Here is a 23,129-nt window from a genome sequence, read left to right on the forward strand (position 1 = left end):
GAGCTCGGGAAAGCAGATTCTCGGGCCCCAGCCAGCCCCACTGCACCGGAATGGCATTTCCACGAGACCCTCAGGGAGTCTGTGTGCTTCCAAGGTGGACTTCCCACACCACCGCTCAGCCTTGGCCAGCCTGGCAGCCCTGGGGGGTTTAGGAAGTGCGGACAGCAGACCCCACACAGGCTCAAATTTAACTGGGGACAGCCCAGGAAAGGGGCCCCTCTGGCAGCTGCATGGAGACCCTTGTGCTCGCAGACAGCTCCCACCGTCGGGGCTTCAGCAGCTCCTCTCCTTGGAGTGGCCCGAGGGTGGGCTTGGCTCCAGGGCTGTGCCTTTCAGGTGGACAGATCTGGGCTGCCCCCTTGGGCTGCTGCCTGGCTCTGGGATGTTCTTTGAACTTCTCTGGGCGCAGTTGAGCAGATGTGAGCCAGCCACCATCCTTAGGGGCACTCATAGGTGTCGCTGGCCCCTGCCACTTTCTAAGGGATTCTGAGACTTCTTCCTCCGTCAGGGATGCTGCTAAGTCAGTGGGAAGGCTGATGCCAGCTCGCTCAACCAGAGGTGGGTCTGGGCTGGAGTCCGCACAGCGGTGCTGCTGCTGCTGGCCCGAGCCCTGCTGACCACCACCTGCTCCACAGGGCGACCCCAACATCCCTGCCGGGCAGCAGACGGTGGAGATCGACCTGAGGCACCGGATCCAGCTGCCCGACCTCGAGAACCAGCGCAACTTCAACGAGCTCTCCCGCCTTGTCCTGGAGGTGCGCGAGCGGGTGCGCCAGGAGCAGCAGGAAGGCGGGCACGAGGCGGGCGAGGGTCGCAGCCGGCAGGGACCCCGGGAGTCCCAGCCAAGCCCCGCCCAGCCCAGGGCAGAGGCACCCAGCAGGGGCCCAGACGGGACACCTGGTGAGGACAGTGGCGAGCCCGGGGATGCCTCGGCCGCAGCCGAGCAGCCTGCCCAGTGTGGGCAGGGGCAGCCATTCGTGCTGCCCGTGGGCGTGAGCTCCAGGAATGAGGACTACCCCCGAACCTGCAGGATGTGGTAAGGATGCGGCGGGCGCTGGGGCCCGAGGGTGGGAGCATGTGCTTCAGCGAGGGTGCCAGCCCCACACGCAGCACGGGCGGAGAGGGCCCGTGACCTCACCGAGGGCGGCAGCCAGTGCTTTGGGACAGGAGTGGGGCCTCTGACCCCTTGGGCCACGTCCCCCAGCACCTGAGCAGGCGGCCGCACAGCTGGGTCCTGTCCTGGAGGCTCCTGTCCTTCCACCCCTTCTGGGGTAGCTCAGAGCTACAGGGGCACAAGGCCTCCAGATGCCTCACGTCCCTGCAGCAGTGCCGCTCCCCCAGTGGCTTCTAAAGCTACGTGTTTCCAGTCAATCAAGTGAAAGATCAGGTAAACTGTCCAGCAGCTTTGAAAGCAGGAAATGAACAAGACCCCTTCCCCACCCACCCCGTGGAAAGCTCATCTGGGTTGCCTGAGTGTCCACCCACCCTGTGGAAAGCCTGCCTGGTTTGGTGTCCTCCTGGTCAGCGTCTTGCCTGTCACCTTCGGCCATCTCCCAGTGCGTGGTTCACATGCGGGTCCTGCTTTCCCGCCCCTTCCCTCCTCCATGCCTGCCTGCCTCTGCTGTGCCGGGCCAGTGCCTGGGTGGCCAGTGGAGTGGACACCAGCTGAAACTGCATGGGAGGGGCTGGCATTGCCGCTGCCCCTGCAGGGCTTGGGCGGCTGACATGGGATGAGGCCTGCGCAGCTCCCAGCTGGTGTCTTGCTGACTTTTTAAATACAGTTTTGTCTGGGCCACCGCCTTCAGTGCCCCAGGCCCCTTGCCGTTCAGGCTGCTCCTCATAGATGAACAAGGCCCTTGCCCCGTGTCCTTACCCTTTAGAGCTGTTTAAATTCAAATGAACTGAAATTGAATAAAATGAAAAATCCAAGCCCTCAGCCGACCAGGCCATGTTTCAAGTGCTTCATGGCCACACGTGGCTGGACAGGGCGGCTCTAGAACATTCCATCACCACAGAGGGTTCTGCTGGACAGTGGCCTTGGGGCCCATTTTGAGGGTCCACCTGTCAGTTTCCTGGCATCAAAGTCATTCTGCCATTGTCAAGTTACGAGTCATTTTCCTTTTACCTCCAAGCCATGCCGTCATGTGTCTGCATTTCCCGCTAAACTTGCCGTCGTGGAGGGAAGGGTGCAACCGGCCCAGCTCCTGGAGGGGTTTGGATGTCTGGGTGGGGCTTTCTTCATGTTCCCATGTATGATAATGGTGACTGGGGTTTAGAGAGAGAGGCATGCAAATAGTGTTGTAGTGTTGTTTTAGCTGATGTAAATATTTGAATAGCTAAAAAAGGAAAAAGCTCTGTTACCCTTCAAAAATCTCAAAACCCCCCATACTTCACAACCAGCTCAGACCCAGTTTGCGAGTCGCAGCACGTGCTGTGGCCACTGACCAGGAAGCCCTGTCCAGCCCCTTTCCCCAGCTAACCTGCAGGACAGTCCCTGCTGTGCTGAATATGGGGGCTCCTGGGCCCTTCCCTGTCTAGTTACGGGTCTGCAGGGCCTGGCCACGGCACCTATACAGGGAGTGCCTGTTGCTTTTGTTCTGACCACAGTGCGATGGCTGCACCTGCCTCTGGGCCCTGGAACCTCTTCCCGCACCTGAGAAGCCTCAGGCCCAGGTCCTGGTCCGTGGGCCTGTTCACCCCGGGGCCTTTAGAGCCTCAGTGGGTGACTCCAGGCCAGCCCCTTACTTCTTGTCATCTGTTGGAAGAATTTAGCTGCTTGCAAGACAGACATAAGTGTCTTCCTGTCTGATGTTGACCTCAAAGCCATAAGTGGGTATTTGCGAGTTCCTCCTTCGGAGTTAGTGTCAGCCGCAGGCTGTCTGTGTTAGAGCTCATTGTTTGTGTGGGGACATAACTCCCAGAAATGAAGATTTTTTTTTTCCACGTTGGGACTGCTTTATGAAACGTGTGTTTTGGATCAGAGCTCTTTGAACCTGCAGAGACCTCTTGTTTTCGTTCAGTGACTCAGCAGTGTGCAGTCAGTGGGTGAATCCCTCTCATGGGCACTGCGAGTCAGTGCCCATCCGCCGAGCAGCCCCGAGCTCTGGCCTCTGCGTCCATCATCAGGTGGGCTCGGCCTGTGCCCATAGCTACCCCTTCAGAGACAGGCTCAGCCCATGCCCCCAGCTGCCCCTGCAGAGACAGGCTGGCTCTGGGAGTCAGCGTCTGGCTGATGAATAGTGGATGTGGCTCTTGTGGCACAGAGGGAGGTCGCAGAATGGTGGATGTGGCTCTTGTGGCACAGAGGGAGGTCGCAGAATGGTGGATGTGGCTCTTTTGGCAGAGAGGGAGGTCGCAGAATGGTGGATGTGGCTCTTGTGGCACAGAGGGAGGTCGCAGAATGGTGGATGTGGCTCTTGTGGCACAGAGGGAGGTCGCAGAATGGTGGATGTGGCTCTTGTGGCACAGAGGGAGGTCGCAGAATGGTGGATGTGGCTCTCGTGGCACAGAGGGAGGTGGCAGAATGGTGGATGTGGCTCTCGTGGCACAGAGGAGGTGGCAGAATGGTGGATGTGGCTCTCGTGGCACAGAGGGAGGTGGCAGAATGGTGGATGTGGCTCTCGTGGCACAGAGGAGGTGGCAGAATGGTGGATGTGGCTCTCGTGGCACAGAGGGAGGTGGCAGAATGGTGGATGTGGCTCTCGTGGCACAGAGGAGGTGGCAGAATGGTGGATGTGGCTCTCGTGGCACAGAGGGAGGTGGCAGAATGGTGGATGTGGCTCTCGTGGCACAGAGGAGGTGGCAGAATGGTGGATGTGGCTCTCGTGGCACAGAGGAGGTGGCAGAATGGTGGATGTGGCTCTCGTGGCACAGGGAGGTCGCAGAATGGTGGATGTGGCTCTCGTGGCACAGGGAGGTCGCAGAATGGTGGATGTGGCTCTCGTGGCACAGGGAGGTCGCAGAATGGTGGATGTGGCTCTCGTGGCACAGAGGAGGTGGCAGAATGGTGGATGTGGCTCTCGTGGCACAGAGGGAGGTGGCAGAATGGTGGATGTGGCTCTCGTGGCACAGAGGAGGTGGCAGAATGGTGGATGTGGCTCTCGTGGCACAGAGGGAGGTGGCAGAATGGTGGATGTGGCTCTCGTGGCACAGAGGAGGTGGCAGAATGGTGGATGTGGCTCTCGTGGCACAGAGGAGGTGGCAGAATGGTGGATGTGGCTCTCGTGGCACAGGGAGGTCGCAGAATGGTGGATGTGGCTCTCGTGGCACAGAGAGGTCGCAGAATGGTGGATGTGGCTCTCGTGGCACAGGGAGGTCGCAGAATGGTGGATGTGGCTCTCGTGGCACAGAGGAGGCCGCAGAATGGTGGATGTGGCTCTCGTGGCACAGAGGAGGTCGCAGAATGGTGGATGTGGCTCTCGTGGCACAGAGGAGGTGGCAGAATGGTGGATGTGGCTCTCGTGGCACAGAGGAGGTGGCAGAATGGTGGATGTGGCTCTCGTGGCACAGAGGGAGGTGGCAGAATGGTGGATGTGGCTCTCGTGGCACAGAGGAGGTGGCAGAATGGTGGATGTGGCTCTCGTGGCACAGAGGGAGGTGGCAGAATGGTGGATGTGGCTCTCGTGGCACAGAGGAGGCGGCAGAATGGTGGATGTGGCTCTCGTGGCACAGGGAGGTCGCAGAATGGTGGATGTGGCTCTCGTGGCACAGGGAGGTCGCAGAATGGTGGATGTGGCTCTCGTGGCACAGAGGAGGCCGCAGAATGGTGGATGTGGCTCTCGTGGCACAGAGGAGGTCGCAGAATGGTGGATGTGGCTCTTGTGGCACAGAGGGAGGTGGCAGAATGGTGGATGTGGCTCTTGTGGCACAGAGGAGGTGGCAGAATTGTGGATGTGGCTCTTGTGGCACAGAGGAGGTGGCAGAATGGTGGATGTGGCTCTTGTGGCACAGGGAGGTCGCAGAATGGTGGATGTGGCTCTTGTGGCACAGAGGGAGGTGGCAGAATGGTGGATGTGGCTCTTGTGGCACAGAGGAGGTGGCAGAATGGTGGATGTGGCTCTTGTGGCACAGAGGGAGGTGGCAGAATGGTGGATGTGGCTCTTGTGGCACAGAGGAGGTCGCAGAATGGTGGATGTGGCTCTTGTGGCACAGAGGAGGTCGCAGAATGGTGGATGTGGCTCTTGTGGCACAGAGGGAGGTGGCAGAATGGTGGATGTGGCTCTTGTGGCACAGAGGAGGTGGCAGAATGGTGGATGTGGCTCTTGTGGCACAGAGGGAGGTGGCAGAATGGTGGATGTGGCTCTTGTGGCACAGAGGGAGGTGGCAGAATGGTGGTTGTGGCTCTTGTGGCACAGAGGGAGGTGGCAGAATGGTGGATGTGGCTCTTGTGGCACAGAGGAGGTGGCAGAATGGTGGATGTGGCTCTTGTGGCACAGGGAGGTCGCAGAATGGTGGATGTGGCTCTTGTGGCACAGGGAGGTCGCAGAATGGTGGATGTGGCTCTTGTGGCACAGAGGGAGGTGGCAGAATGGTGGATGTGGCTCTTGTGGCACAGAGGGAGGTGGCAGAATGGTGGATGTGGCTCTTGTGGCACAGAGGAGGCCGCAGAATGGTGGATGTGGCTCTTGTGGCACAGAGGGAGGTGGCAGAATGGTGGATGTGGCTCTTGTGGCACAGAGGAGGTGGCAGAATGGTGGATGTGGCTCTTGTGGCACAGGGAGGTGGCAGAATGGTGGATGTGGCTCTTGTGGCACAGGGAGGTGGCAGAATGGTGGATGTGGCTCTTGTGGCACAGAGGAGGTGGCAGAATGGTGGATGTGGCGTGCACTTGACTCGGCCCCTCCCCTAGCTCACACTTTCCCTCTTGTTTCTGTTCAGTTTTTATGGCACAGGCCTCATCGCGGGCCACGGCTTCACCAGCCCTGAACGCACCCCCGGGGTCTTCATCCTCTTCGATGAGGACCGCTTCGGGTTCGTCTGGCTGGAGCTGAAATCCTTCAGCCTGTACAGCCGGGTCCAGGCCACCTTCCGGAACGCAGATGCGCCGTCCCCACAGGCCTTCGACGAGATGCTCAAGAACATTCAGTCCCTCACTTCCTGACCAGCCACGTCCTTGCGGCCACATCCCAGGGGCTCTGGGGCTCTGGACTCTGACCTGTGAATAGCAGCAGCATGCACTTTGGAAATCTGGCCTTTTGACCAGAACGCACACCTCGTCGGGGGTCCCAGCCCAGCCACCCCCCAGCACTTTATGTAGAGAGTGTGACATAGACCTGCATATCTGTCAGTGCCATGATGGAAGAAGCTGAGCATGTCTTACCAAAAAAAGAGAGAACGAGCCGGAATACAGCGGATCTAGGGGGACAGCCGCGGGACCGCGTGAGAATTGAAGCCGTGGGGTTGCCGCACCCTGGGCTGGCTGACGGTTTTCTCAGGAAACAGGACCCTCCTCTGGCGCTCTTTTCCCATGAGCGGATAGAATGATAGACTGGGTCGTGTGTGAGACGCATGTCTTGCACTCCACCCCTGTTGGGGGAAGCCGGCCAGCAGTGGCCTCTGGGAGGGAGTCAGGAAGAGGCAGACAGCTCAGGCAGCGCAGGTGTGATGGGCACAGTGTGCGGAGAGCAAGCTCGGGACGTTGACAGGATCTCAGGCTTGGGGCCGGGACTCTGGAGTGAATCCCCGTTTCTCTACCGGCTCGCTTGGAGTTTGGACAGACGCATTTCACCTCTGATCTCAGCCTTCCCCACCTGTGGAGTGGGCTTAGTGATCTGAGTCACTAGGGAATGTCACTGTGAATGCACGGCCCAGCCCACTCACCTGCCCCGGCCCCTCTTCTCCAGCTTTGGAGCCAAGGCCATTGTTCCAGCCACTTGACTGTCCTTGACGGCCTGTTCCAGACAGGGCATTTGTTTTGTCCCTGCCTTCCTCCCTGCACACATATGGTGTCAAAACCAAGCTGTCAGCACTTCCTCCAGAATGCAAGACTCCAGACCCGCTTGTCTGAAGCAGTGTGTGGTTCACACAGGTGCCAGGAGTGCCCACAGGAGGTGACGAGGAAACCCCTTTGCAGGTGAGGGGACGGCTTTCTAGAAAAGCCACATCTGCATCTGGGGACACACTTTGGAAAGTGGGACCCTCCAGCTTGGAGACGCCGTGGACTGACGCCTCCAGGGCTGTATGCCCCGTGTCGTGTTAACCTGTGTGTGGGGCCCCGTCTGAGGTCTTGGCTGAGGTTGGCATCTCCTGAAGAACAGAGTACGGTGCCTGGAGCTGGCCCTTCCCCCAGCCCGCAGCCAGCTCTGTGCCTGAGTGGGCGTCCCCAGCGAGTCTTCCCTCTCTGCCGCTTGTCCTTGTGTCTGGGCTGCTCCAAGCCCTTGTGCTGCGCACCCTGGACACGTCCTGCTGGTGAGGGACCCTGGGAAGATGACAGTCTGTGTGCCTTTGTGTGGAGACCAACCTGAGGATGTCCTGGGAAACGTTTTCCTGGTGAATTTCTCCTTGACTGGCCTTTAAAAAAAAAAAAAAAGAATTCCCATTGCCCAGCCTCAGTGCATTTGGCAAATTCTTTCTTCGCGTCCCCGAGTCAGAGAATTGGCAAAGGCCCCTGGTAATCTGGCTGGCCTGGGAGAAAGACTCAGGAGAAAAGCCAGTGGAGGAGGTGCCTCTCCAGGTGGCAGCAGGGCCACCCACCTGTGAGCCACACAGACCCCCAGGAGCTCCTGCTGGCTCTCGTGTGTGGCCCCAGTTTCTAGCGGCTTTTGCAGCATTAGCCTACAAGCTTTGTCACTCCCTGCCCTCTGTGGTGGTCACTGTTTTTCTCTCGTGCCAAATGAGGTGGTCCCTGAGTGACAGTGACTGTGGCCTTGCAGCCTGGAGGACCCTTGGCATGTAGACTTGGCACCATTGGAGATTCACCATTGTTTAAATAAAATCAAGCAAATGCATTTTTACCAAGAGCCCGAGACTGGCTCTAAGGGACCCAGTCCATCAGAGGCGCACCCTCTGGGGCTTGAAGAGCACACTGCAGGAGACGAGTGCTTCTGATTAAAGGAATCTCAGATCTCAAGTACGCTTCCAGTGTTTGGGTATAGAAATGGCTTCCACCCATCATGTCTCAGCCATGGGCTGTTGGTCAGCTCATGTGGCTCCTGGTTCTGGTGTGTGTGTTGGGGGTTCTGTCCGTGGTGGTGACCTGTGGTGACGCCAGGCAGGGCCAGAGCTACACAGCCAGGAAAGGGAGGCCTTTTTGGCCGCACAGCCAGTCCCTCCAGTTGTGACTACAGGCCTTGTTTTTTCCACTCCAATGCGTTCTTACCCAGTTCTTGGCTCCGGTTCTGTAGGGACACGCACAGAATCTGCACGTCTCAAAACACAGCAGCTTCCCTTATGGGGGAAGGCACCCACCCTCTCAGGGGAAGCTGCAGGTGAGAACTCGGAAGGGCTGATATCATTGGAGGGCAGCTGAGAGCTGGATAAAACCGTTTCCAAGGAGGAGACTGAGTAACCCAGTTCAGGACAGCCAAGTGCATTGGGCTTGATTGGGGAAGGTGGCAGGTGGAGCTGGGAGGTTGGGGCTCTCCACCTTTTGCACCACGGATGCCTTTCCCTCGCTGTGCCACTCCTCTGGGGTAGGATCAAGTCTGCTCTTTGGAGTGGGGCTGCCTGCGGTGCAGCTCTGCACGCCTGGACGTGCTTTTTGTCACTTGTTCAGAAATGATGTGATTGAAGATTTCGAACAGGTCATTGGAGGCTTTTCTGGACCGGTACTGAATGTTTGTTTGCGCGAGGAAGTTGCAAATGACTTCTGTAGGCTGAGATTCAAGGTGGGTGGTATTGGGGTCCCTCAGAGCACCTGGGCCCTGAGTTCAGCGTCCACTGCTGTGTGTGAGTGGCTTTGCAGGCCTGGTGGCGGGAGAACCTCAGGCTCCCTTATTCCTTGTTCCTGACCATGCCCTGGGCCCCTTTGGTCTGGCTGCGGCTCTGTGGTGTCCCTGCCCTGACACTGGGCACCTGCATCCCTAGCAAGCCTACCTGGCACACGAAGGGGGGGGGTGGCGGCTGTGGCCTTCCTCTAGCCACATGCCCTGCTGGCCGCTCCATTTCAGCTTTGTGCAGAACTGGGTTGGAGCTGGAGGTTTTTCTCTGGGCACCTGCAGTTGTGCTACAGCCGCCTGCGAGGGCCCTCCAGCCACTGGGTCTGGCTTCCCTGACTCCTCAGGGCTTGTTCACCCCCAGGCTTTCTCGCCTGCACATGGTTAGGCCATTTTCAGTGCTCGTGGGAGTCACAGACAGCAGCAGAACCTCCTCAGCCCCTTGGTTACTTCAGAACGCCTGCCCACGTTCATCTTCCAAGCTTGTGTTGTCCTCATGGCTGTGGGGTCTCAGGTGTGAACAGGAGACACTGAGCTGTGGTCCACCGTCCAAGGCTCTGCAGAAAGCAGCTAGGCTCTTCTAGGATGTTTCTATTCTGGTTGGTACCTTCATGGTGTAACTTTTAAGAACACTTATGGGAATGTGCTCATAGAACCATCACCTGCCCTGAGAATAAAACTCCTTGAATCATGATCAAGTCCAGTGTTTACATGGCCCAGCCTGTCTTTACTCTGGGGAGAGACCAGGAACATCATTTGACTACGCATCCTCAGAATTATTTAGAGAAGAAAGCAGCAGATAATTTCCATTCAGCTGGTACTTTTTTGTTTTTTTGAGACAGGGTCTCGCTCTGTCACCTGGGCTAGAGTGCAGAGGCATGATCATCGCTCACTGAGGCCTCGACCTCCTAGGCTCAAGCCATCTGCCCACATTAGCCTCCCAAATAGCTAGGACCACAGGTACCCACCACCACCACGCCTGGCTAACTTGTTTTTGTAGAGATGGGGATTTGCCATGTTGCTCAGGCTGGTCTTGAACTCTTGGGCTTAAGTAATCCACCCGCCTCTGCCTTCCAAAGTGCTGGGATTACAGGCTTGGCCTGCACTTTGAATGGGAATGAGACTGTGCAAACCGTGGAATGACCCGTGTCACCCACAGCTCAGTGGCCTGCATGCCAGCCCTCCGGGGCTGTGGCCGGGAGACGAGCCAGAGCACGAGGGGGTCGGAGCCGTGTGGGTTTTGGCCTGATTCTGCATTTGGTTGTTCCTGGAGGCTATGTAGCCTGCCTGCGTTAGGAAAGCACTGTGCCATCTGATCATGAGCCCCTCCGCGCCCCCGGTAAGGTGACCTTGCAGCAGGAGCTGTGCCCTGCCCGGGTAGGCACCCACTGGGTAGGACCGGAGCAAGCCTGGCAGCCGCCACCTGCACCCATGCACTTGTGTTTTTCCTCGCAGTTTTAAGTAAATCTGTTTTTGAAGGCTTGTTGTGTGTTTTGTGATTTGGTTCTTTGGGAACATGAGTCAGATGGAGGCAAGAGCCTTAAGCCATGCGGGCTGTCGGCCTGGGAACCCAGACTTCCCAGCTTCTTGACAAAGCGTCAAATTTCCTGCACTGACAGAAGGGAGCATTGAAGGGATGCCTTGGAGCCCAGATAGTGGTTGTCCCTATGTCCTTCCCTTTGACCTGGCATCAGAGGTATCTCCAGTCCCTAGCCAGGGACCCTGAGGGGTTTGAGCCCCAGTGGGTTTTCTCAGATTTAAGCCGAAGTGAGTTGCATTATCTGCAACCAGGATAGATACGGGAGGGAATGTGCTCGGAGCCAGGCAGACGAACTGAGGATCTGTTTACTTTCTTTTCTGTTTACTAAAGTAATACGTTCTTGTAAACAGTTCAAGTATTTAGCATAGACAGCGAAAGTACCTCCTGTTCTCATCCCAGCCTCCCCGTGCTAACTCACTGCTGCTAATTAATGCTGTTAGCTTGGAATTGTAGGAAAAGGATGTTTTCCATGGAAATGCACTCAAAGTACACCATCGACTGGCAGAAATTGGCAAGTGGGATTTTCCAAGTGTTGGCAGTGATGCCGGGAACAGCAACGCAGGTGGGGCAGCTGTTTTGGGGACAGCTAGTACTAGCTCATGGCACTAAGGACACGGGCCCCGGGATTGGCAGCCAGGGCATGGGCCACGCAGGGATGTTCATTGCTACACTGTGACAACTGTCACAGGCCGGAAGAAGGCGGGTGGCCTATGGGGGAGCCACCCATGCTGTCCCCTGGCAGACGGGCACACAGCCTTGTTCTGTTGCAAAACAAGTGAGAGATGGTATTGGTGTAACACGTAAAAATGCAAATACTTAATTTTTACCAGTTCACGTGTGGTTAAAGCTGGAGATACGCGTAGGAATAGTCTGGTCACATCTAGAGGTGTCGGAGGGTGGAACTTCAACTCTCTTTTGCTTTAAAAAGATGAAGGCTCACACGGCAGAACTAGCGTCTATTCACCTGTTGATCCCAGTAAGGGATTGTTGATTACGAGCCCCCCCGTTTTCTGTGTGGTTCAGAAACAAGCCCCTCAGGCAGGACACAGTGCCCGGGGCAGTGACCTGCAGCCCCACCCACTGCCATCTGCGCTGGTCTCGGGGTTGCTGCACGGCCTGCCAGCTGCGGCTGCTTCCTGGGCCCTGAGCGCCCTCCAAGGAGAGCAGGCGATCGTGGGTCCCTGGCGGTGGGCGCTTCCTTCTCTACTTTCAGGTTTGCTGCTATTTCCTGGGGACTGGGTCCTGTCCCGGGGCCAAGCCAATGGGGTCATCCTCAGCTGCACGGGGCATGCCAACTACAAACGAGTCACTCGCTACAAGCAGCACCATGCAGCCTCCTGTCTGGACGAGACCCTGTACCCTGCAGACTGGAGACGCACCCCGATTTCCCAGGTCATGGGGAAGTGTGGATCTGATAAAGGACTAAATGCGGCATCTTTCATACGTTTCTCTTATTTTAAAATGAAAAAAAAAAATCAGGTCATGGGGAACGAGTAGAAGGCTGCTGCCTGCTGCAGTTCTCCCCTTGCTTTGAGAGCGTGGACAGCCCAGCCGGGGGGACCTCTTCTGGGCCTGGGTACCGCAGCCTCACCTAGACACAGGGCAGAGGCTTTGTTCTCCAGGGATCTGATACCAGCATCCCCCTGGGGGCTCAGACCTTGGGCTTTTCTGTCTGCCTCTGCGGTTGAGGGGACAGCAGATGGGCAGCGAGGACTGGTGGCTGCCCAGGCTGGCTGTGCCTAACACCAGCAGGTGAGGCGGAGGCTGAGAAGGGATTGTGGCTGGATCACCTGGGCCCAGATGGAGCTCACTCCTCCCTCTGGGGACTGCTTGGCTGTGCTGCTCTTGGAGGCATGGCACTTTGCCCACCCGATGGATGGCGGGGCTTCAGCCTTCCTCCCCTTGCAGGGGGTGGGGTGCCCGGGGTCCTCCCTTTGTCCCCTCTCCTTAGGGGAGGTCCCTTTTTGCGGTGTGACCTCTAGTGGGTATTTAGGGCCACTGCAGAGGGTTGCCCCCAGCCAGCAATGTGAAACAATGCCATTTGGATAGTTTCCAAACCTACCCCCGCCCCCTCCCCATTTTGACTTGAAAATCTCCAAGGGACAGAAGGCAGCGATGCGTGTCCTTTTTATCTTTGCCTCTGTCTCTCTCCTTCCTTGAGGGGGCGATCCCTGGCGCCTTCTCTGCTTCCTTGTGTGCTGGCCTGGGCCCTCCCTGTTGCCGAAGCCCACCTGCACTGCCTCTGAGCCGCAGAGGTCCTGGGAGCAAGGTGGAAAGGCACTCGAGGGCCAGGGGAGGTGCCCCTGCAGCGCCAAACAAGGAGCCGGGCCCTGCTGGGTGTTCTCCATGGCACCGTGTTTGGCAGACGTTAACCACGGAACAACCATGGGTGCTGGTGTGGCTGGGATCAGCCCACTCCACAGGAGAGGAAGCAGCAGCTCAGAGAGACTGAGTAATTTGCCCAGGGTCACAAAGCCAGGGAGTATTAGCGCAGGGCCCCAGCCCCACAGCCTCACCTCTCCTGAACATGCGCCTCTAGGAAGAGCCGCTGTCGGTGACTCAGTGTCAGCTGTTCTGGGACCCTGGCACCAAGTGTGGTGTTGAATCAGAAGCGCCAGCTCACAGAGCAGGTGCGGCCAGAGCAGTCCCGGCTGAAGCTGGGCGCTGATGAACTTGGATTGAAAATCTTGACTTGGGCTCAGCCAGAGAGTGTATTGCTTATCAAACCACGACTTTTCCTTTCCCATATGAGGACTTCTAGGACCTTGAATTCGGTTCTCATATAAAAACACGAGAGTGCTGTTTTACAGAAACACAGGGAGGCTCAGCCTGAGGCCACACGGCACACCACGGCTGCGTGGGAATAACACTGGCTCTTGGGACCCACAATTCAAGCCCGGAGCCAGCTAAGGCCTCTGATGGCGCAGCCCCCACACCCCTCACAGATGTGGGTGGAGCTCGGTCAGCATCTGGCGTCGGCATCCCCATCTGCCGTGCACCCCTGCCTTTGCAGCCTGCGGCTTGGCTCCCCTTGCCCAGCCCCACGGCCTGATGTCCCGGCTGCATTTGCCTTGGCTGGGGCTCCTCTGGGCATCCAGAGTTGCTGCTTCCTGGCTCCTTCCAGATGTTTACAGAAACTGCAGGTCCACAGAGGACAGACAGCTCTGCCCGCAGGGAGGACAGGCACCTGGCGCCCTTCCCACACATACCTGTGCCACTGGCCCCAGGTCTGGCTGTCCTGAGCTCTCCCTGCCTGGCCATGCTGATGAACATGCTCCTCCCAAGAGCAGAGTCGGCGGGAAGAGGCAATGGACCCACCCAGGGCGTGAATGAAGATGCTTCTCAGAGTGAGGCCTGGGAAGCAGCTTTTGGCCCCAGGGCCAAGCAGTAGGAACTGACAAACTACGGAGGGTCCACCTGTGTGCACAGCCGAGCTGCAAACTCACAGTTGTCACATGAGAGCCCTACCCACTGCCTCAAGGGAGAAAACGGCTTGGCTCTAGGAGTCAGGTCTGCGGTGGGGCCCAGGCAGCCCTCACTGGCTGAGACCCTTGCAGTGTTCTCGATGCTCAAGCCTTGTCCACTTCCCTCGGGGCAGGGTATCACCTCGGCAGCTGTGTTTGCGGCCAGGTGAATCTGTGCGCCGGGCCGCTCTGTGCGTTGTGGGAGGTTGAGCAGCATCCTTGGCCCCAACAATGGATGGCAGTCCCTCCCACCTGTCAGCCAACAGGCCCCAGACAGGTCAGGTGTCCCCGGGCCACTGGGCACTAGTGGGTTGTTAACCTGCACCTTCCATGGGACAAATGGTGCTAAGCACTGGGGACACGGCAGTGAGCAATGACGGCTCTTCCCCAATACAGGCCACACACATCACGTCCCGGAATGTGTGCTCTTGTGGCCGCCCTGATCAGACACATCAGGAGGCAGTGGACTCCCAGGTGCACGGAGGGTCAGGGCTGAGGTGGAAGTGGGCAGGGGCAGTTGTGTGCTGCTTGGCTCCGGTGACACCTGGCCCAGCACCTGGTGGGTGAGGAGAGGCAAGTGAGATGCTGTGTCCTCAGTTGTCCTCCTCTCCACCTAGGAGGCACGTAATTCCCAGAAACCTCAGCAGGGGCCGACTCCGCACTGGCCAGAGCCGGCCCCACGCCACCCAGGAACCAACTGTGGCCCAAGGAAAGGGGTTTCCGTGAGGCTTGAGTCAGTCATGACTCCCCTGCAGTTTTGGGGCTACCTTCCCTGGGCACGTTCCACCCAGTTCCTGAGCAAAGCAAAGAGGCAGTGGTCCCTGGGTCACCATCTACCATGAAGTCGGATTGCTCCCATGGGTTGGGTGGGTGTGAAGCTCGGTGTCACCAGGGAGCTGTCGGGAGAGATGCTCACCCCAGTTCCTGCACGCTGAGCTGTGGCTTTTGGGGAGGGGGTTTGAGCATTTGTAGTTTCCAAGGTCCCCAGAGCAGCTGTCCTGTGGCCGTTATCTGCCGCCATCGCACTAAACAACGCACCTCCGTTTCAACATCTCTGGGGAAGAGGATTCCAGAGAACACACGTCAGGGAAACGCACAATTTTACACGCCCAGCTAGCAGTCCTTTGCCCTTCAGTGAGAAAGGGTTGAGCTGTCCTTTTTCCTTCCTTTTAAAAAGCATTTGGGCTGGGAACGGTGCCTCACGCCTGTAATCCCAGCATTTTGGGAGGCCGTGGCAGGGGGATCACTTGAGGTCAGGAATTTGAGACCAGCCTGGCCAACATGGTGAAGCTCTGTCTCTACCAAAAAATACAAAAATTAGCCGGGTGTGGTGGCGCACGCCTGTAATCCCAGCTACTTGGGAGACTGAGGTGGGAGAAATGCTTGAACCTGAGAGGCAGAGGTTGCAGTCAGCTGAGATTGCGCCGCTGCACTCCAGCCTGGGTGACAGTGGGACATCCTGTCTCTAAAAAAAAAAAAAAAAAGCAAGATGTGTTTTCCCCACCCCTCAAGGACAGTGTTTGCCCATCCGTGGGTCACGGCACTGCGCTGACAATGCGGGACTTTGGCCCGATACCCTGAGATCCATCCGCGGTGTGACCGCAGAGCAGGATTCACAGGGTGGAGGCGCCACAATGGATCTGTGTCCCCAGAAAGAATATTTGCAGTTTCCAGTTGGACTTTATGAATAAAATCACTATAAACATCTGTGTGATTTTTTCTGTGGACATAAGTTTTCATTCCTTTAAATACCTAAAAGTGGGACTGCTGTGTCACATGGTAAGCACATGCTGCATCAGAGAAACTGCCACATTCTCCAGAGCAGACAGAGTCCTCTTGTGCCACATCGTCGCCATCCCTTACGATGTACTCAGTATTTTTTTTTGAGACAGAGTCTTGCTCTGTCACCCAGGCTGGAGTGCAGTGGTATGATCTCGGCTCACTGCAACCTCTACCTCCTGGGTTCAAGTGATTCTCTTGCCTCAGCCTCCCGAGTAGCTGGGATTACAGGCATAAGCCACCATGCCCGGCTAATTTTTTGCAGTTTTAGTAGAGACGGGGTTTCACCATGTTGGTCAGGGTGGTCTCGAACTCCTGATCTCGTGATCCGCCCACCTCGGCCTCCTAAAGTGTTGGGATTACAGGCGTGAGCCACCGCACCTGGCCCTGTGTTCTTTATTTCAGCCATTCTGAGAGGTGCGTGGTGAAAACTCATCGTGAGTTTAGTCTGCACTTCTCTAGGGACTAAAAAAGTTCAGCCTCTTAGTGTGCTCAGTTGCCGTTCATGTTTGGCAGCATGTCTGTTCAAAACTTCTGCACAGTGTGCTTGTAGTCCCAGCTACTCGGGAGGCTGAGGTGGGAGGATCTCTTGAACCCAGGAGTTCCAGGCTGCAGTGAGCCATGATTGCATCACTGTGCGCCAGCCTGGGTGACACAGCGAGACACTCACAAAACAAAACAAAAAAACCTACAAAAACCCAAAAACCCGCAAGACTTTTAGCACATTCCTTGATAGAAAATTTGAATTAGGGGAGGCAAAGGGAGACTGAAGGAAGACACAAGGAGTTGGAAAGTGAAAGGGAAAAGTGCAGGGACAGAGTGGGGAGCTTGGGAGACTCAGGACAAGCCCCTGCACGCGTGAGCAGCTTGGGGGAGCTGGAAACTGACGGGTAATTCTGCAGAGAGTACAGGAGCTTTTCCCAAAATTCACAACAGCCCAATAAATCCTTCTTGCCTCTCAAGTATCCCTAGGAGCACAGTTTGGGTACTAAGAAAAAAGTCCGTTAGTGAGTTTCACTTGCCCAAGACAGGTAATTTTTAAAGTTTCCTCATCTGTAAGATGGTGACAGTAACCTGCCTCATAGGTTACTGTGAGGAGTAAATGAGTTAAATACAGAGAGCATCCAGACTAGTACCTGGCACATAAGAAACTTTCACAGTATTAACTACCATCACCATCATCATCACCACAACCATAATCACTACCACCATTGTCATCATCACCATCCCATCACCACAATCACATCACTATCATCACCATCACCACCACCTCCATCCCATCACCATCACCACCATCATCACCACCATCACCATCATCACCATCATGATCATCACCACCATCATCACCATCACCACCACCACCACCACCACCATCACCATCATCTCCATCCCATCACCATCACCACCATCATCACCACCACCATCATCATCATCTGAAAACTGTAAACCTGCTTTGCCCAAAGTCTACTCTTGGTGACACACCCGTTGTGTGAACCTTAAATAGGGAGCTCAGTCAAGGCCTCCTTGTGAAGATGACACAGTAGAGACCTAGATGCAGTGAGGTAGCCCTGAGACACTTGGGGAAGAGCAATTCAGGCAGAGGGAGCAGCAGGTGCAAGGCCATGGTGGTGTAAGAAAGCAGCACTGGGCATCGAGGCTGGAACGAGGAGGAGGAACGCAGTAGGAAATGAGGGCAGAGCAGGAACCAGGGCGAGGGTGCATCAGTGTGCGGGTGTGTGATGGAGCATGCATGTGTGTGGGCACATTTGTTTGGGTGCATGTGTGTGCTGTTAGTAGCTAGACACAGATCTCACAGTGCTCTGTGGGTCATAGCAAGGACTGTGGCTGTCTCTGGGCCCCACAGGAGGCCCTGGAGGCTCCACATTGAGAATGGTCTTCAGGCAAGGAAGGTGGAGGTGGGAGACGCCCACTGAGAAGGCTGCTGCATGCATTCTGGTCTGAACCCAAGTGGGGTCGTGAGACTCCTGGGAAGTGACAAACTCTGGGTGGAGTTGGGGACTCCAAGAGACAGTGCTAGGATAGCGGGTCCTCGGTGCCATGTGATGGGGATGGGAGGATGACATGGTAACAGAGGTATCTGGAAATTAGCAAACTCAGAGTGTGGCTGTTCTGCGTGGCTATGCCCCTTTTCATGCTGCTGTGGTAACAGCAAAGAGGAGGAGGATGATGACGCTGTGTCTGCCTCAGCAGACGGCACAAAGATGAAGTAAGGGAAGACCCAGATGGCCCTTGGAAGACGTGTAAACTGCCACGATTGGAGAGACTGTGAGAATAAGGGGAGATGATGAAGCCAGTGACCCCTAGAGGAACAGGTAAGGGTTCCTCTAGGAACCAGCAGAGGCACCCAGAACAACGTCTGTAGCGGGCATCGGTCACATGACACAGATAATTAAGGGGCGGTGAACACAAAACGCAAACAGACACAAGTCAGAGGCACCTGGGTGATCTTGACCTCATTACTCCGGGATCCAGCCTGGGAAGGGACTGTTCAAAGAGACCCCAAAAGTGTCTCCAGTGAAAGGCCTGAGATTTTTATTATTTTCATTTCTTTTTTTTTGAGACAAGAGTCTTTGCTCTGTTGCCAAGGCTGGAGTGCAATGGCATGATCTCGGCTCACTATTTCCTCTGTCTCCTGGGTTCAAGTGATTCTCGTGCCTCAGACACCAAGTAGCTGGGATTATAGATGCGTGCCACCATGCTGGCTAGTTTTTAAATTTTTAGTAGAGACAGGGTTTCACCATGTTGGCCAGGCTGGTGTCAAACACCTGACTTCAAGTGATCCACCTGCCTCGGCCTCCCAAAGTGCTGGGATTACAGGCGTGAGCCACCACAGCCAGCCAAGACCTAAGATTTTTTAAAATTACAGTTCTTATTTAGGTTTCATTTCATTTTACTTTTTTGAGATGGAGTCATGCTCCGTCACCCAGGCTGGAGTGCAGTGGTGCGATCTGGGCTTACTGCAACCTCTGCCTCCCAGATTCAAGTGATTCTCCTGCCTCGGCCTCCTAAGTAGCTGGGATTACAGGCATGCGCCACCACACCCAGCCTAGGTTTCAGTTTAAAAACCACATTTTTACTTTATCCCCAAGACTTGAGTTTGTAGAACTCCTTTTCTATGCCTGCCAATGGGTTGAATTAGGCAAGATTATCCTGGAATAACAAGCCAACCCGAAAGAAAATGACAAACTGTCAGTTCTTTTCTGGTTTGGCAGTGCTGTGTGCGTCTGTGGAAACGTCTGCAAAGCTAGAGAGAGAGAAATGCACAAATGTGTGGAAGTGGCGTCCTCCCCCGTCAAACCTCTGGGGGAAGCACTGTGCAAGGTCTGGTGGACCTGTCCCAGGCCCTGCTTTGCACACTGACACCGTGTGGCTCTGTGGCTCTGCACGGGGCTGGGGCAGCACTGAGGACGGCACTGTTCCTGGAGGATGTGTCTGTCTGCTTTGCTCCTCGTCCACCCACAGGGCCTTAGGGGCTGAAAACTCACTTGTTTTTTTTTCCCTAAAGGATGCGATGCTTTTTTTTTTTTTAAGACTGAGTCTTGCTGTATTGCCCAGGCTGGAGTACAGTGGTGTGGTCTCAGCTCACTGCAACCTCTGCTTCATGGGTTCAAGTGATTCTCCTGCCTCAGCCTCCCGAGTAGCTGGGATTACAGGCACCTGCCACCACACCCAGCTAATTTTTGTTATTTTTAGTAGAGACAGGGTTTCACCACGTTGGCCAGGCTGATCTCAAACTCCTGACCTCAAGTGATCTGCCTGCCTTGGCCTCCTGAAGTGCTGGGATTACAGGCGAGTCACTGTGCCTGGCCGAGGATGTGATGCTGTCTTGGCGACCAGCTCTACGGTACAGAGAGGTGTCCCCACTCTGTCTCCCACCCCTGGCCTCTTCAAATCCTGACAGAGGGTCAATGACAGCTCTTCCCTGTGGGATTAAGCCTTCGTTTTCAGTGGATGACGAATCCTTTTCCCTCTCCACGGGAGCTTTACATCTCTAGGAAATTTCAAGTCGGAAAGTAAGCGTCTGGAAGGTAATGTGCCACCTGCCGCTCTCCTGGTGTTCTGGAAACCTCAGCAGGGCCACTCCTGCTCTCCTTCCTGCTCATTTCCCGGCATCCACACAGGGTGTTTTCTTCTAAAGATCTTGCTAGCACTTGCTGAGCCTCATGCTGCTGCAGCCAGCCAGTGACTCTTGCATCAGCGCCTGGTACACATCTCCCTCTGCCCACCAGGTCTCGGAGGGTCACTGCTCTCAGCTCTGAACCAGCCCTGGCTCTGGTCGCTGGTGTGTGGCACAGATGCAGGTGACATGGAGCTTCGTAGTAGTCAGAACAGGCCCTTCCATGCAGCAGCATCATAGTCAGAGGCTGTCTTTGTCTGGGTTCCTCTAAGCGGGGGACAGACCTTGAGATGAGGATCTGCAAGTGGTTTACTGGGCAGATGATCCGGAAACACAGGTGGTGGGTGGGGAGGTGGGATGGGAAGACAGGAGGCGGAACAATAGGCATGACAAAGAAGGTCAGGACATAGGTGGCTAGAGCCGTCCTGCGGGGGATGCCAGGAGCCAGTGCAGAACACATCCTGAAGTTGTCCTGACTGCAGAGTGGAGTGGCTGGAACATTCACCCCACCCTGTCACTGCTGAGGGCTGTCCCCACACATGGGTCAAGCAACTCTCGTAGCCGGAAAGAGCCATTAGCAGGTGAAAGTGAGGCTGTTTGCCTCAGTGCCCCACTGCTTCTCTGCCCTGTCTAGCCAGGTTGATGGTCCCCTCTGGTCTGGGGTGGCTCCTGCTGCTCAGGTGTCAGGCCTCTCTGCAGGGCCACTGCTAGCCCAGGGTGCTCCTGTGTAAACTCACACATGGTGCTCCTTTGGAGCAGGCTAAGGCCCAGGCTGGGGTGCATGACTGGGTGAGCTGAGCACGGAAGGAAATGCAAGCCTCACTTGGGTTCTTGGCAAGGGACCCTTGATTGGTGAAGAAGCCACACAACTGTGCCCAGGCGCCCTGCTTCTGTCTGGGTATAGGCTGCCTGGGGAGGTGTGATCTGGGAGGAACCTGCAACTCTCTCCCTGGAATCAAGGAGGTTCTGTAGGCATGACTTGGGTCCCCATTACCTTGGGTTCACAGAGATCTCATTCTGTTCCTCTTTCCCTCTACTTGGGGGTTTTGGAAACAAAAGCCTAGAACAGGCAGTGGTAGTGGCCAAACTTCCAGCCTGAAGCACACTCACGTCACAAACTGACGTGTGCTGGACTCTGTGTCTGGCCTTTTTTTTTTTTTTTTTTTCCCTTGAGACAAGGTCTGGCCCTGTCACCCAGGCTGGACGGAATCATGGCTCATTGCATCCTCAGCCCCCCGGGCTTAACTGATCCTCCCACCTCAACTTCACAAGTAGCTGGGACCACAGGCATGTGCCACCATGCCTAATTTTTAAATTTTTTTCAGAGACAAGGTCTCACTACGTTGCCAAGGCTGGTCTCGAACTCCTGGGCTCAAGTGATCTTCCCACTTTGGCCTCCCAAAGTGCTGGGATTACAGATGTGAGCTACCATGCCAGTCCCTGGTTTTTAAGCACTTTTCATGCTCTTTCATGTCTGATCTTCTCAAACTTGGTTCTATGGTTATCATTATTTTACACACAAAACTGAAGCTCAGAAAAGTTAGGCAACTTGTCTGATATTTGTCTCTGGTAAGAGGCAGAGCAAGGATTGGGATCTAGGCCTTGTTACTCAGAACACAGGGCAGGGTGGCTGGAGTTTCCTTCACATCCCCAGCCTGTGTCATGATGGATTTGCTTTCCTGGTTTTGAATGTCACACACGTGGAATTTTCTGTACCTTCTGGGGTCTGACTTCATTGTGCACTTCATCCACATTGTTGTGGGTTGTGGTTGTGGGTGCCCTTTTCCATTGTTGCACAAAATCTCCTCTCTCTGAACATGCCACACTTCCTTTTTAAAATCTTTTCTCCTATGGATGGACATCTGGGTCATTTCCAGTTTGGGGCCATCAGGAAGAAAGCTGCTGTGGGTAGTTTTGTTAATGTCTTCTGGTACACATAAGCTCTCATTTCTCTTGGGTGAGGTGAGGAATTAGTTGGTCATCGGATATTCATATGTTTAGGTTTTGTAAATACTGCCAGTTTGCCAGTGTGGTTGTATCAATTTTATGAGCAATGTATGAGGGTTCCAGCTGCGACATCCTTGACAAACTAGGTATCGTCAGTCCTTTTAATTTTAGCCATCCTTGGGTGGGTGAGAGCAGTGAAGAGCCATTCTTGACATGGAATGACAAGACCTAGTGTGCCAGAGGTGAAGGCCTGAGCGTCCAGGGGAGCATGAGCCTGTCTTCTATGCGTTGCTGTGCCACAGCACAGCACTGTTTCAATGTGCTCAGGAGGAAAACAGAGACAGCAGAGAAGCCGAGTGCTCCAAAGTGGGCAGAAATGAGACAGGCATAAATAAAGTGCTAGGCTAATAGTGAGACTCTTGGATAATTTTGTCATTAGCTACAAAGAGGGCAGTGACAACATGATTTACACACACACACACACACGGGGTGGGGTATCTGAAATATTAAGCAGCTAGTATGGTAGGGGCACTGCCTAATCAGTATGGATGCTGGCCAAGAGAGGATGTGTGTATGTGCTGGCTGGAAACTCAGTCCTGCTCATAGCTCATGATCTTAATGATTAAATAAGCCAAGAAATCCCAGAGGGCAGTGCCCGGGAGCACCCTGTTTGCTCTGTGGCTAGAACGCAGGACACTGAAGTATCGCCCATCAGGGTTAGAGATGCTCGTGATGGTTTGGGCAAATACAAATATTAATCCAGAGTATCAGAGTCTGCATGAAAATACTGAAAAGTCAGGGTATACCCAATCATTTCCAAGAAATACAAATTGGAACTGGCAATAACTTAAGATAATCAGAGAGGCAGAGAGCACTGGGTTTTACTAAAATATTAAGACATTAATATTTTATGCGTCCTGTCTCCATGTCAGCAACTGCGCAAAGTACACGCGTTCAAGCGAAAAGAGCGGGTGGGGTGGGAAGGCTAATGGCCAGCCAGAGCTTCGGCGCTTGCACGCCCAGGCCACCGGGTGACGACTGCTTCCAATTCCGCGGCCTTTAAACCCCAGGTTGTTGTTGTTTTTTTAAATAAAAAAACCTATTTCTCTAAAAGTCACGATTCGAGCCCCACCTGAGGACGCAGCGATCCAGCGCCAACTCCTTTATCTATAAGGGAGTGACTTTACCATAAGCGCCTATGCAAGACGCAGGGCCCCGCGCGGGCTGCTCCCACCTCTTTCTCTCCTTGCAGGGTACCGAGGCCCTGGCTGGTGCGGCCGGTGGCCCCTCCGGCCCATCAGTCGGAAATGATGAGTGGCTCCAGCGGCCGGGGTCTGCAGAACCTACCCCAGCGTGAAGAGCAGCCCTACACAGCCGCGCTCTGACCC

At 55.4% G+C, this 23,129-nt stretch overlaps 2 protein-coding genes across 10 annotated transcripts in view; one reads left to right on the forward strand and one right to left on the reverse strand.

The window, feature by feature from the left end:
* Nucleotides 1–8,068, forward strand: part of FBXO31 (F-box protein 31) — a 54,225-nt gene extending 46,157 nt beyond the window's left edge. For all 6 annotated transcript variants that reach the window (XM_030924836.1, XM_030924837.1, XM_010355593.2 and 3 more), the window contains 2 exons: nucleotides 636–1,036; nucleotides 5,878–8,068. In XM_030924836.1, the coding sequence (XP_030780696.1) occupies nucleotides 636–1,036; nucleotides 5,878–6,100 (624 nt within the window). In that variant the 3' untranslated portion in view covers nucleotides 6,101–8,068. The remainder of the gene's footprint in view (nucleotides 1–635; nucleotides 1,037–5,877) is intronic.
* A 484-nt stretch (nucleotides 8,069–8,552) lies between these two features.
* On the reverse strand, nucleotides 8,553–23,117 carry LOC115895217. Of its 4 annotated transcripts, XM_030924845.1 has the most exons (3): nucleotides 22,874–23,117; nucleotides 14,794–14,931; nucleotides 8,553–14,433 (listed from the first exon to the last, which is right to left on the reverse strand). In XM_030924845.1, exon 3 carries the CDS (start codon nucleotides 13,158–13,160, stop codon nucleotides 12,153–12,155), a length of 1,008 nt encoding a protein of 335 aa, XP_030780705.1. In that variant the 5' UTR covers nucleotides 13,161–14,433; nucleotides 14,794–14,931; nucleotides 22,874–23,117; the 3' UTR covers nucleotides 8,553–12,152. The 4 variants fall into 4 exon arrangements, with proteins under 4 accessions (XP_030780705.1, XP_030780702.1, XP_030780701.1 ...); XM_030924842.1 differs by having other exon boundaries at nucleotides 8,553–14,931; nucleotides 22,976–23,117; XM_030924841.1 differs by having other exon boundaries at nucleotides 8,553–14,931.
* Nucleotides 23,118–23,129: the final 12 nt, after the last annotated feature.

The sequence above is a fragment of the Rhinopithecus roxellana genome, chromosome 20, assembly GCF_007565055.1.
Source record: "Rhinopithecus roxellana isolate Shanxi Qingling chromosome 20, ASM756505v1, whole genome shotgun sequence".
Taxonomy (NCBI): Eukaryota; Metazoa; Chordata; class Mammalia; order Primates; family Cercopithecidae; genus Rhinopithecus; species Rhinopithecus roxellana.